Below are 13,433 nucleotides of genomic sequence, written 5' to 3'. Positions count from 1 at the left end.
GACGATTATAATAGAAAATTTTCGTCAGTTTTAACTATTTAATGTGCTTAACCCTTCGTGATAATGGCAGTTTGTCGAAACGTAGGTTTATAATAATCTTCGGACGATACAATCAGCAGGAAGAGCGGCAAGGGAAGACCTCACATGATTGACATAGGAAAAGTTTTTAAGGATGCAAAAGAGAAGAAATTCGTTAATATAAAAAGATTAGCAATCAGGAGAGAGGACTTAAAAGCTGCCCCATACTAATCTTCGGATTGTTGACTTACTATGATGATGCTGAAAATTCAATACGGAAATATTTTAAATGACATGCTTCAATGTGGTGTAGTTATTAGAATAATTGGTAGAGGGAGCACAAAATGATTTTTCATCCAATGAAGAAATAAATAACATAAAAGCCATAAAGCATGGTGATAAGTATCATTATTTTTTTGCTCTCCTATATTTACTGTTGCTTTAAATACATTACTTTATCGTCTTCTAATGATGAATTCATTTTGTTATAAAGTGAAAGTAAATTACTTACAAAGATAAATAGCGTTTGTGAATACTTGATAACGTGCGATGCAATCACCGGTAATGCATTCCATACTGCAATGATTTATGTCATATCACCCTGAATGATGCTTTTGATTTTTGTTTATTAAAAATCTCCCTTAACGCTATAAAAGGATAAATCCAATCAATCATACGAGATAAATTTATATACGATTTCCCCTGAAAACAGTTCGGGTGCTGGATAATGATCGTGCGGCACCATGGCCGACACCGGCATTGGCGGTCTCCTTTGGCCCGGGATCGACCGCTGGAGTGCCGGGAACCGCGGACTTCCGCGGACGTCCTAGCGCGAGTAGCCGCACGCATTCTCAACAAATGATCTACAGATTTAATTGGGGATTTTAATGATTTATAGAAGTTTTCCCCTCGTTCAGATCGCTCATAAGGGGCGCACTTATCATCATTATTATAATTAGCCAACAATTCAATGATAAACCCGCTGTAAAGTCCTGGCGAATTTGTTAGGACTAAAGTTGTAACGATTATTTTATAAATGAAATATAATTAATGAGTATAAGAAATTCTTTTGTTTATAGTTAAATTTGTAATGAGTATGTTATTACGTAATCATGCTTGCACGACAAACATTACATGATCAATGACTGCATTGAAAATGTGTTGTTTGATGCTAAATGTGAAGTGTAATTAGCTGTTATTATTAATGTTTATATATTAACTTTTTAATATGTTATACAGCATTGATCATGTTTTTTTACGCTAAATATCAAATGTCAATAAATGTCATTATTATTTTAAAAATGGTTGGACGCAGCACTCTGCTAAATTCACCTATCAACTATCCTTTTCCTATTTATGAATTGCTTACTTTTTTAACCTCCGTAGCCAGTGCTATTCAACTCATTCTGGGCCGTAATTTATCTTTATTGTCGTCCACTTGTCTTTCTACGATTTTTTGCATCAGGTCATCATGCCTCATTTGCCAATAAAGAAGTTCCGCCTTTTTTTAAGGAATTTTAAGACATTCCTGCTATTCCACTCTTCTAAGAACTGCCATCTACATCAACATCCACGTAATACCCAGCGAGCCCCTCTATAGTGTTTGGTAGTGGGTTATCAGTCACCAGCATGCAGCTTGCAATAGGGTTCCTTCATGCACACCACCGAAAAAATGTCATGCGTACGAACAAATTATACTACCACGTCCATGCAAAGGCAAAATTTGCAAACTGCTCATTAAGGCTACCTGCCATTAAAAATAGAACTTACAAATAATGCTGTAAGAAATAATAAGAAAATTCAGAAACATGCATTAAGGTATGCATAAATAAGTGGGCTACACTACGAGTCATCTACCCTATTTTTGAGTTCTAACGCTGCCGTTATATTATCATATATATCGTGGAAAAAATATATTCTGAATCTGTCTGTTCTACAGTATATCTCTCTCATTTTACTTATGTAATCTGATCTAGTGTAGTATGTTGGAGTTCGTAAGATATGGCTAACTTCGTCATAAAATATAGTGCTGTTGAATTTATCTAATAGGTTTAGTCTATTTTTTAGTCTACGGTCTGACAGAAATTTCCATCCGAGTTTATCTAAGAGGTCAGTTACACTAACAAGTCTATCGTAACGACATTCACGTACCTGGCAGCTCTTCTTAGCACGCGTTCTAACTCTGTTTTTAGGCTTATTTCATGAGTATCCCAAACACTGGTAGCGTATTCTAAATGGGGTCTAACGAGGAAGAAGTAGCTAAACCTCTCACTTTGTCGTCGCAATTTCCTAATATTATTTTTACAAAACCCAATTTACGATTAGCTTGACCTTTTATTTCCCAAGTATGTTTATTCCAATATAGATCATTATTGCGTCTAACTCCGAGGCATTGAACCTTATTTCTCATTAGGTTGGTCCAATGTTATGCTCATGATTCTTCTTCCACCATTCCTTACTTGCACTTCCATCATGGCGCAAATTCTAAAAATCAGTAGCAACACCCTAAACGATAAAACGTAAATCATTTTAGCCGTATGAAACTCGCTAACGGTGTTTACAAATCACTTTCAATGAAAATATCAACACACGCTATTTATCTTTGTGAGAAGATAAGCACTTCGTTTTCACTTGCAAACATTACAAACACACCTTTAGAAGATGGTACAGCACTGGGGCATTTCCATGAAAATGCCAACTTTTTCTCTCAATTTAAAATTTAGACTGGAAATATTTTATCAAGATAAATCAACAGCTAAATGATTGAATTTTATGAAATCAGTATTTGAAGCATTATTCAGAGCCTTATTAAAACTTTTCAAATTTTGCTTAGATTCCCAGAGCTTTGAAGATGTTTGAAATCATTACGATTAAGACGTTGACCTGGAAGTAATTCCGTCACGTGTTAATTTTTGGCATATTTAGAAGGCATTTCGATAATTAATTTTGTTTCTGTGTATGCAAAGCACCTTCATGAATGTTTTTTTGGTCATGTACAGTAAGAAGTTTTGCAACTTTTTTTATTTTACAATTTTATCGAAATATCCTCATACATAGTTTTCTCTGAAACTAATTCCGTCACAAATGTAATTGCCCAGTGATATATGTGCATCAACAGTAGATGTAAAACAAATTATAATACTTATGAAATTGTATGAGAGATTTTTTGGTATTTTTTTATTAATCTGAGGAAAATTGATCTTGTACCTCTTCTCGTAAGTACGCAAATAACTACACCAGGGTAGCCGATGGACATAATCGCTCCTAAATTTAACAAACTTGATATGATGGGCATGAACTTATGGCACTGATTGTAGAAGAGTGCTTGTATAATCTGATGTAGGTCTTCAAACGATAGTATTATCTACTCTCAATTTGTCTCTTAAGCATTAGTTTTAATTCAAAGAATGTTTCCGGTAAAATTTTCTCGGGAATTTGTGGACAAATTAGAGGAAGAATTTTTGAGATAAGAAATTCCCAAGTCTAATCGCTGTGGTCAAATTGGTACTTATTGTTAGCACATCCTCAATGCCGTTATTACCTATATTTATACTAAATCTGATGAACTATGTTTGTTGTTTGAGGCACAATTCCAACTATAATTTTGTATCGGTAAAGGGGCCACTGATTCTGGAATAGAATTTGTTGAGTGTTTACCCAATTTAATCCACGTGCATCCGGAAAAGGAATTGTTTTGAAAATTTGCTTCAAAGTGTTTGGAATGATATCCAGTAATTTATTTCGGTTATTTTAGACGCAGCAGGTACACCAAAAAGTGATTATTACGAATTATGAATTGGTTTCGAGTGAAAAAAATTATAATTTTACTCAATGAAAACCACAAATGCTGGCCGCGGAACATATCGACTGGAAAAAGTGATTTAGAACTTAATGCCGACATCAGTGAGTTGAAATGTATCTCCTTGAGTTTTGACCTTTCAAAGGTAAAACTTATTGAAAGTAATAAAGCCAAACAAATGAGTCTTTGATTGTAAACAGTCGTAATCGCCTCCATGACCAAGAAAGTTAAGGGTTTTTTTGCCCTAGCTGGTTGCTATGGGCCCGTAATATTGCTTGAATCATTTACCGCACATCTATAGTGACCCGTTATGTTTTCTGGAAGCCTCACGGCAAAACTTATAATAAAAACACTGTCTTACTTATCGGGCTACCGATAGAATAACAACTACGAGCTGTGTCCGCTCATTGCAGTTTATGACAAAACGCGACCCTTTATTATATATATTTTATGCGACGGTTTGAAAGCTTGAGCGTGATATACGGCGAAAAATTAAAAATTTGAGAATTTAGTACGAATAAGTAAAAACACGCAACCGTGTGGGACCAATTTAATAAATAAAATTCGGTGAAAAATATAAATAGTTCACTGAATTAGCTTCCTTAAATCTATGGCTAAGTTCTAACAACACGTATCTCAAATTCGGGCGGTTTGAGACAGGCATCTTAAACAAAGTGTAATAACATTAAAAAATAAAATACAAGCAAAAAACAACACTTTGTTTGCAAGTGAATGCTTCTTTTTCAGTTTTGTGAAATTTTGGTTTTTAATTTCTGTGCACAACTAAAAAAAATTATCGTTTTTTTTGCTCTTCTGAAAAGTTGATATTTTGGAGATACGTGTTGTTAGAACTTAGGCACGACCAGGTTCCGTAACGTAGTTACATCTTTAGGGTGTAATTTTGGAAAATGTCAGATGAAAAACATGGTGAATGTATAATAAATTCTAATTTTATCTTTTCCATTTTCGTCACAGCTTTTATTAGATAATACTCTCCGTAAAAAAATCGGCTTGGTGGGATATTACGGTCTTTCGTATTCCTTCAGGGCTCGGGAAACTAAATCTAAAATATGGGAGTTATACCACGCTGCATAAGCAGTGGCGTAGCCAGAAATATAAAAACACCATTATTTTCCTTCATAAAAGAAAACAAAATATTGAAGAATCATGATTTTACTATATATTTTTTTTAACAAATGAAGTTTTGTTGATTATGAAAAGTGTTAAAATTACCTTAAACCCTCTACTTACTACCCTGTTTTTCAAAAACATTTTCCGTCTGGTTTTGGACCCCCCCGAACGAAATTCCTGGCCACGCCACTGTGCATAAGTATCTTTTTCGACGCGCTTGCAAGTCAATTGAAAGCGCTATATGCTTGTGCCAATTTTGCCCACCTTTTGTACATGTAACTGTGCTGCGAAACCCGAGTCGCGTCCATAAAATATGTAAACATAACGTCTGACTTCAAACTCTTTTATGTTGATCCACATCTATACACTATTCCGCAAGCCGTCTAAATAGGCGATTGGCGGAGGATGTTAGGACAGCGGCCGTTGACAAATAAAAAGGAAATACTGTAACGAAGTTTCGCCTAATGTACATGACAAAAGTGTAAAACTGGATATTTTAGAAATTTTAGAAATCACCAAATGCACTCTCGCACGTAACATCGAAATTTTTGATGATATGACTGTATTAAAATGTTCTAATTTTTTATCTACTGTTTTAAAATCTGACTTCTTCCTTGAAAATCCTTCCTCCTCCCCTTCCCATTAACCTCTTTACCACCTGACTTTCTATCTGCCTCCCCCCCCAGATTTTATACTTTGTGTTTTGACCCTCCAATCCAACCAACAATGCCCAACCAACAATGCTCTTCCTCATTCAGTTCCCCCCTCCTCCTTCCCTCACAGTATTGTCCGATAAATAAGGCTGGACGTTGTACGCTATTGCTCAGTTAGTCTTGATAATGACGGTGTAAACGTCGAAACTACTAGACTGTTAAAATAAAAGTTTGTGGAATAGCACTGTGTTTTGTTTCACCATGAAAATTTCATCGTTCCACCAAGTAACGCCCAAATCAGTTGGTTTTTAGTCCTTGATTGTTCGGGGTAAAAACGAATTATCATACCTATCCGCTCAGCAGGTAATCCCTATGAATTTAACGATTCTGGCGGACCTGGAAATTTAGTTGGGTTATAATGTGATATTCTATTAAGATGTATTGTTGGGGTTACACTTGAAGTCATACAGCTTGCATGTGTTGTGTTGCCATGGTTTTGTTTAGACTGCAGGAGAGGGTCGTTGAAAAGAGACCGAAGGCTACTTTTTTGGAAAATAATTCTGTTGCATCTATTAAAAGAAAGAAATTTTGTTGACAGACGGTTGCTTACACGAGATCGATGCCAGAATATATAGTGAGCCTTACAAAGTTTGTACGTTTACTTTCCGCAAGGAAAAAGTACCGTAAAATTAAGCTTGAAGTTATTAGTAATATAAGCTTCGGTATGGGGATGATTTTTCCCAAAGCAGTAGCCTTTGTCTTACTGTGGTGCTCCACTCATCACGACAGTACAGAGTGAATCTTCTTCGGTGCCCGGTACTGTATTTACATTTTTAATTGATCTCCAAAGAGAGTTATAATAATTAGCGAGTCACAATTTTGTTCAAGAAAAGAATAGATCTAGTTCGTGCGTGAATGCTGACTCAAACTATGGGATGAATTTGTCCAAATGGAGTCATGAATCTATCTCTATTTTGACAACCCCCACCATTAATAAGGTTCTGAATTTTCGGGGATAGAAAATACATAAACTTCAGAATAGAATCTAAAAAGTTAAATGCAATCTTTGCCAGCTGATTAGATATTACAGAGTAATTTTAAAAGTGGGTATTATAGTGCTAACTAAATCCTTATCGAGTTCTTTTTTCATCTTTACCCCATGCGATTGAAAAATGCTAATTGTATCTTATTAAAGTTTACAAATGTCTGGAAAATATAGTATGAATTTCAAATTAGAATCTTTACCATTCAAAATTATTTTTATTACTTCAATTACGTCGATAAAATATCGCTGCAATAGTCTGGACGATATATAATCACGGAAAAAGAGTGGAGAATGGAAGAATTAAAAATTAAGTTTTCCGAATTGTAGATAAAAGCCAAACTGATTTTTGCAGTTATTTGAAATGTTTTTTTCCTGAGCGATATGACTGTTTACTTATCCGTATGTTACCGACTAATACGCCCAGTATAGCGAGAATGATGACGTTCAATCCAGTCTGTCGTAAAGGTAATTTATATCTTCAATGATTTTTGCATCTGATTGAAAGGTCGCACCTCTTGTAGGTGATATAGCGACCCTAGTGACATGTTAGAGTGGCATCAAATGAAAGATAATACTCTGATAATATTAAGTGCCGTGTGAAGCACACCCACCGCCTGAGCCCGGAGAGTTCGCTATCTGAATACTATGTAAGTTAAGAATATATCTAGACCGAGCCCTTTTATCCCCGTTTCGTGTGGGATTGATAAGTAATTGTCTTTTATTCATACATAAACATCGAAGTCGTTGCTCGTAATGCATTTTCTAGGACGGAAAAACTTTTCCGTATCTATCCCTGCATACGTAAACACGGCTAATTGTTACTGTGGTTGTTTTTTATTTATCTCAAAACCATTTTAGTTATCGGGAAAACACCAAGAGGTAAGATCCCACCTAATAGTTAAATCAGTCCTTAGTTGAAATATTTTTAGGCAGCTGCAATTTAGTTATCAACACGGCACGGTATAATGGAGGGTGATCGCAAAATTTTGGAAATATACTCCAAGCTTGGGGAATTTCATTTTCTCCATGACAGGGGAATTTTAAAACCCCCACACAGATGAAAGACCACATCAAATTTCACGATGCTGTAAAATCCAGCAGCTGGATTACATTTTTTTATTTTTTCCTTTGACAACCAAATAAATCTCCAGTAGAATGAAAGGAAGAAGTTTATGCCAGGGTACAGAAAGGTTAGAGTGGTTTCACAACTTAAGTCATCGAAAAGCGATACATGCTAAGTGAGAGGCGTTGTAGAAATTTATGCATATAAGTGTTACAATAGTCATTGTATATTCCGTTGCGATGGTGTGTAAAACACAGAAACAATTGGCTTAGACAATGTGTACATGTAATCGATTTAGAAGCCATTTTATATGTTATTGCAATAACATGTAAAACCGTAACGATAAGCGTAGTCCTTTGGTAAATGTAGGCGTTCTAGCAACCACAATATTTTCCGCTGTCGAAGTATGTAAAAAATTAACAATGCGCATGATCGATGTGAATACGTAAGTATTGTAGCAGCCTCAATATGTTTCGTTGTGATAGCATATAAAAAACGTAACAATGAACGTAGTCTTTAGGTTAATGAGAACGTTGCAGCAGTCGCATAAGTTAAACTGTGTTAACATATAAAGGATAGTTATCCTTAGCGTAGCACGTATGTGCATGTACGATTTGCTGCTGTCACATATGTAAAAGTGTAGTAACATGTAAAAAAAACCGTTGGCTTTCATGTAGGGTGAGAGACAGCTACTGCAAAACACCCTAGCGGTCGGTAACAGGGTACATAGTAGAGATGCGGGAAAAATACTCACTCTTGTAGCGCGATTAATTTACACGCTAATATGATTTGTCCATAATTAACACGCCGATATCAGATATCACTGCTCGTAACGCACTTCTCTACACAACGGGACGGTACGATATCATTCCCTGCTCGTACATGTGGATAAACACGGATTAATTTTTGTGAGATTTACCTGGCAATGGGAGGTAGTAATCCGAAGGGTAGAGGTGATGTCCCACTTGCGAACTGCAGCACATGTCGCCGATGCCTTCCCGATGATCTTCCGGCTCCTTGGCGAGGTACCGCCCCAGGCTTTCCCACTGTGCGGCCGCCGAGTCGGGTCCTCGCCGGAGCGGCGGTGTTCCGTAGATAGACAGGGCGCGAGGATTTTGTACCAGCCTTGCAAAGGGCAACAGAGCCAACGCCACCCGACGGAGATAGTTTTCCGGTAGTAAGCTAGCTAGCGAGCGGGGCCGGCTCCAGTGCGCTGCGCTGTTGCGACGGCTCTAAAACCCTCCAAACTCCAGAGCGATCGCTTCGCAGTCAACTCTCAAAACGCTATCTCTCTCACTCCCCGCCTCCTACCGCTTCCCCCTCCAATATACCCACACCCCTTGCTTCCCCCCCACATTTCTCACGTCCCCCGGGGCTGGAACGAGGAAAAGCGTACCCTTTTCCTCCCCACCACACCGAATCCAGTCCCCTCACCCCAGCAGACCAGCCAGCTTCCTCCCACCCTCTCTCCGGCCCATCTCCGGGTCTCTTCCCCGCATCGTCCGAGGCAGCAATCCGCACGCACCGCCTCTTTTTGCCCCCTCACGCCCCCGCCGAGCCCTTCAACGGCACCGCCCCCTTTTAGGCTTCTCCTCCTACCCTCTCTTCCAGATCCAGGATCCGTCCGCTTGCTTCTCTCCAACCTTTTCCCGGGCAAGCAATCCACATGACGACCCACGGAACCGTCGCGAGGGCTCATGCGATCTTCTCGCTAGGTAGTCTTTCTGGAGGAGAGGTTACCTCGCCTTCCACCCCGCGAAGAAACTCGCGTTCTTGAGTGCTTGCCTCATCAAAGACTTGCCCCCCCCTTATTCGTATTGAGCCTCGCCATGACCTGAAACATGTAGTCTGAGAGTTTTATTCGAAATATGGGAAAGGTTTCCAATCCATCAGTGTCTATAATTTCTAGAAATATTCTCGCGATACTCAAATAATACTTGCGTCATAGGTATTTGGTACTGGAAATAATTGTTAATGAAAATATCCCTTTCACTGTAGCATTGTCTATTAATAACTTGGCTATTGCTCCAAGGAAAGTTGTTCTTAAAATACTATCCTGCGGAAAAACATCAACCTGCCAATTCATCAACCAATTCATTTTATGTGGTGCTAAAATTTGCTAGATCATTCGAGGAAATTAGAGTAATTCCAACTCTGATTTCACTATATTACTTCAAGAGATACCTATTTCACGTTCTCGAGTGCCTCCCTCATCACAGACATCCCCTTGATTCGAATTGAGCCTCACCCTTGACCTGAAACATGCAGCCGGGGTGGTCTTTTTCGGAACATTACAGATGTTTCCAATCTGTCAATGTCTCTAACTTGTAGATGTATTCTCACGATTCACGAACAATAGTTGCGTCGCGACGGTACCAAATACATACGACGCGACGCGTCGTATGTATTTGGTACTGAGAATAATGGTATGTTCAAAGACCCTTTTTCCCGTCGGACCGTTTGTTACTAGAACAGATATGCCTCCCACGAATTTGTTTCTTAAAGTACTAGCCGAATATCATTCATTGTGGTGCTAAAATTTGTTCAATTATTTTAGGGAATTATGGTAGTTTAAATTTTGATTTAACGAGATCTCTGCATGAGATCCCTGATTCGGAAAGCGTCACGGAAAATTACTCCACCTGCCATGGCTGTTACGTGTTTTCATAATCAATCATGGTTGAAGTAAATTCTTTTTGAACGATTCAATGGAACCTCCGTTCTGCCCTATTTAATACTATCAGTTTTGGAGAAAAACTCAGCGTATTATGTCCTTACTTTTTTGGCGAATTTTCGCACTCAATCATATCAGTTTTTTATGAAGTTGGTGCACTGTAGTTTTGCTTAATTCGCATGCCAAAAAGGTATTATTGATTTTGATGATCAGACTGTCATAAAAAGAAGAGTTTTCCGTTAAATGGACCTGATTGCTTTTTACTCGTTTAAAGCTGCTGAAAAAATATCAATTACCTGTTTATTTTAATACTAAAACTATTTACTCGTCAGCTATAATATTATCCGTGCCTTCAAAAGATGGCTTCAAATCGTGAGGATGCTGCAGAAACAATTGGGCTATCGCTTCTCAAAATGGATGTTGGAAACAAGCATAATTCGGCTATGATCACACTTTTCGATATTATATACTGTGTAGAGGCACGACTATGTGGTAGAGGACTATGGTGTCCGGTCTGGCAAATTTGACCTTACATCTTTCGAATAGAGGACTTTTCGAAGATTTATTGTTTACTCGTGAAATAAAAAGATACCTCCGCCCTGAGGCGACGTCAAGTTTACGGAATAAATAGAATTACAGGCCTCGCAGTCCTGGATTTTTCACTGAAATCGGGTAATGAAGTAGGTGAGTGCACCTATTAAAATTAATCCTTGAACCTAACGGATTTTACTTTCTTGTAGTATTAGTGACACGTTAAACTCAACGTCAGAAGCCGAACGAGACGGGTTCTTGTGGTCAGCTGATGGTACTCCCTACAGGACTTCGAGGGGAGTTCTTACTGACCGGATATGCTGCTGTGATGTTTCACCAAACTCTTCGGGGTGTGACTGGTGGACTGGCTTGAGTACTAGGTTTCATCTCCGTGGGTGCGGGCTCGAATCTCTGTGGCAGCGGAGATATTTCAGGGGGAATGAATATCTGCTCATTAGCTGGTAAAACGGTATTTAAAGTCCAGCGACTGGCCTATCGGATAGAGTCATAAGCCACGGTCTCCTCGGCACCTTAACCTTATATCAGTCCAGATTAAGTTCTGGCTATCTATTCCGGTAGTACAGGTTACAATCCAAGAGGTTTGTGTATTTTTAGAGGAACATTATAGTTGCGTGGGAGCAGTATGAATGGGTGCTGCCCGGCACAGCACCGCTTCCGATGGATGGGACTCTAAACCGTGGTAAATGCGTATCTTGTGCTAAGAGTTAGGCAGGTACAGTGCTTGATTCTCGTCCTGGTACCCCGCATTCTAATGTCTCTTTTGGTTGAGGTTTTTCACCACTGGTACAGTGATGCGTCCGTCAGGTAGGTCGTCGAATTGCGATCTCCTTTACAACTTTCCCTGGGATGTTACAGGTTGAGATCTTGCTCCCCTGATGTCCCAGTTCCAATGCCTGCGGTGGTATTGTGAATATATTCCCGACAGTGAGCTTCTTAGGGATAGTACAGCATTTAATATGGGATGTCGCGCAGTTTTCCTTCAGAAACTTTCTGTGAGAACAGACCAGCTTTTTCTCTCAGTTCCTTGATGCACCAGTTGCTACAGCACATTACACCAGTCGTCTAATGGGACGTCAAGCCGTTGCTCCCAAGATCAGGCTGGTATACCTCTCATACTTTCTCGTAATGGTGGCAAATCCTCAGTTCAGCGTGGGTCAGCATCAGTTGATCGATCAGCTGGGGACTCCGTCGTAAAGGACCTCAAGTCGTTATCCAAATGCAACTTTCTTTAGGATCTGACCAGCTTTCTCTCTCTCCATTCTTAGGTATCCCAGTTTCTACTTCACATTACACCGGCCGTCATAAGGGGCATCGATCCGTTGATCCCTTGGCAAATTTCCTAAATAGCAGGCTAGTACACCTTCCCTTCTTTCCCTTGGTGGCGATAAATTGGTCATCTTTGTCTCTCCGGTCCTTGGTGTCCCAGTTTTTTCAGCACAGTACACAGGCCGTCGTATGGGACGTCAAGCCGTTGCCCCCTTGGTGAATTCCCTCAACAGAATGCTGGAATGCCTTCTCTTCTTTCCCTTGGTGGCGGAAAATTGGCCATCTTTGTCTCTCCGGTCCTCGGTGTCCCAGTTTCTTCAGCACATTACACCGGCCGTCGTAATGAGCGTCAATCCGTTGATCCCTTGGCAAATTTCCTAAATAGCAGGCTAGTGTACCTTCCCTTATTTCCCTTGGTGGCGATAAATTGGTCATCTTTGTCTCTACGGTCCTCGGTGTCCCAGTTTCTTCAGTACAGTACAGAGGCCATCGTATGGGACGTCAAGCCGTTGCCCTCTTGGTGAATTCCCTCAAGAGAAGGCTGGAATATTTTCCCTTCTTTCCCTCGCTGGCGGAGAATTGGCCGTATTTGTCTCTCCGGTCCTTGCTGTCCCGGTTTCTTCAGCACAGTACACAGGCCGTCGTATGGGACGTGAAGCCGTTGACCCCTTGGCCAATTTCCTCAACAGCATCCTCAGTAATCCTCGGTATGGGCCATCTTCAGAAGATCAACCAGCTGAGAACTTCTCTGCCGGAGACGTGTTGAGATCGACTCAGCTGTGAGGCATTCCAGGCGCGAGAGCGTTTCGGATCCTCGGCCCAGCGCGCGTCCTTACTCCGCATAACGTACGCGTTCTCCGCCGCTCGTGGCCACTACTCCTCACCCTCAACCTCACGTCTGCTGCAACTCCTTCCTCCACCACCTCCATAAACGCTCCTGCTTGCTCCTCCCGCGAAGGACCAAGTAATGGGTGTTAATCTGGCGCCGGCAACACACGGAGCGTCGTATGCCAGCGCTTCTAGAAATTTAATCTTTCGTTCTCCTATCAAAGTGGAGGCAGCTAATGAATGAGAAGGCGGGAAAAGGGAAGGGGTGAGGTATGGTGGAGGAGGTGGGGGAGGAGGGATAAGGAGGGGGTTGAGGGCGTTAAGGGGGGGTGGGAGGAAGAGAAATGTGGAGACAGTTCGCTTCGGGGTGAGAGGTTGCGGGTTAGAATGTGTGTATATCCCAC

At 40.1% G+C, this 13,433-nt stretch overlaps 1 protein-coding gene across 1 annotated transcript in view; it reads right to left on the bottom strand.

Annotated features, from left to right (window-relative positions):
- LOC124169576 (homeobox protein orthopedia-like) overlaps nucleotides 1-8,987 on the bottom strand; it is a 161,341-nt gene extending 152,354 nt beyond the window's left edge. The window contains exon 1 of the mRNA XM_046548217.1: nucleotides 8,629-8,987. Coding sequence (XP_046404173.1) covers nucleotides 8,629-8,692 — 64 coding nt within the window. The 5' untranslated portion in view covers nucleotides 8,693-8,987. The remainder of the gene's footprint in view (nucleotides 1-8,628) is intronic.
- Nucleotides 8,988-13,433: the final 4,446 nt, after the last annotated feature.

This window comes from Ischnura elegans, chromosome 12 (genome assembly GCF_921293095.1).
Source record: "Ischnura elegans chromosome 12, ioIscEleg1.1, whole genome shotgun sequence".
In the NCBI taxonomy this organism is placed as follows: Eukaryota; Metazoa; Arthropoda; class Insecta; order Odonata; family Coenagrionidae; genus Ischnura; species Ischnura elegans.
This window is presented reverse-complemented; position numbering and strand designations above follow the sequence as displayed.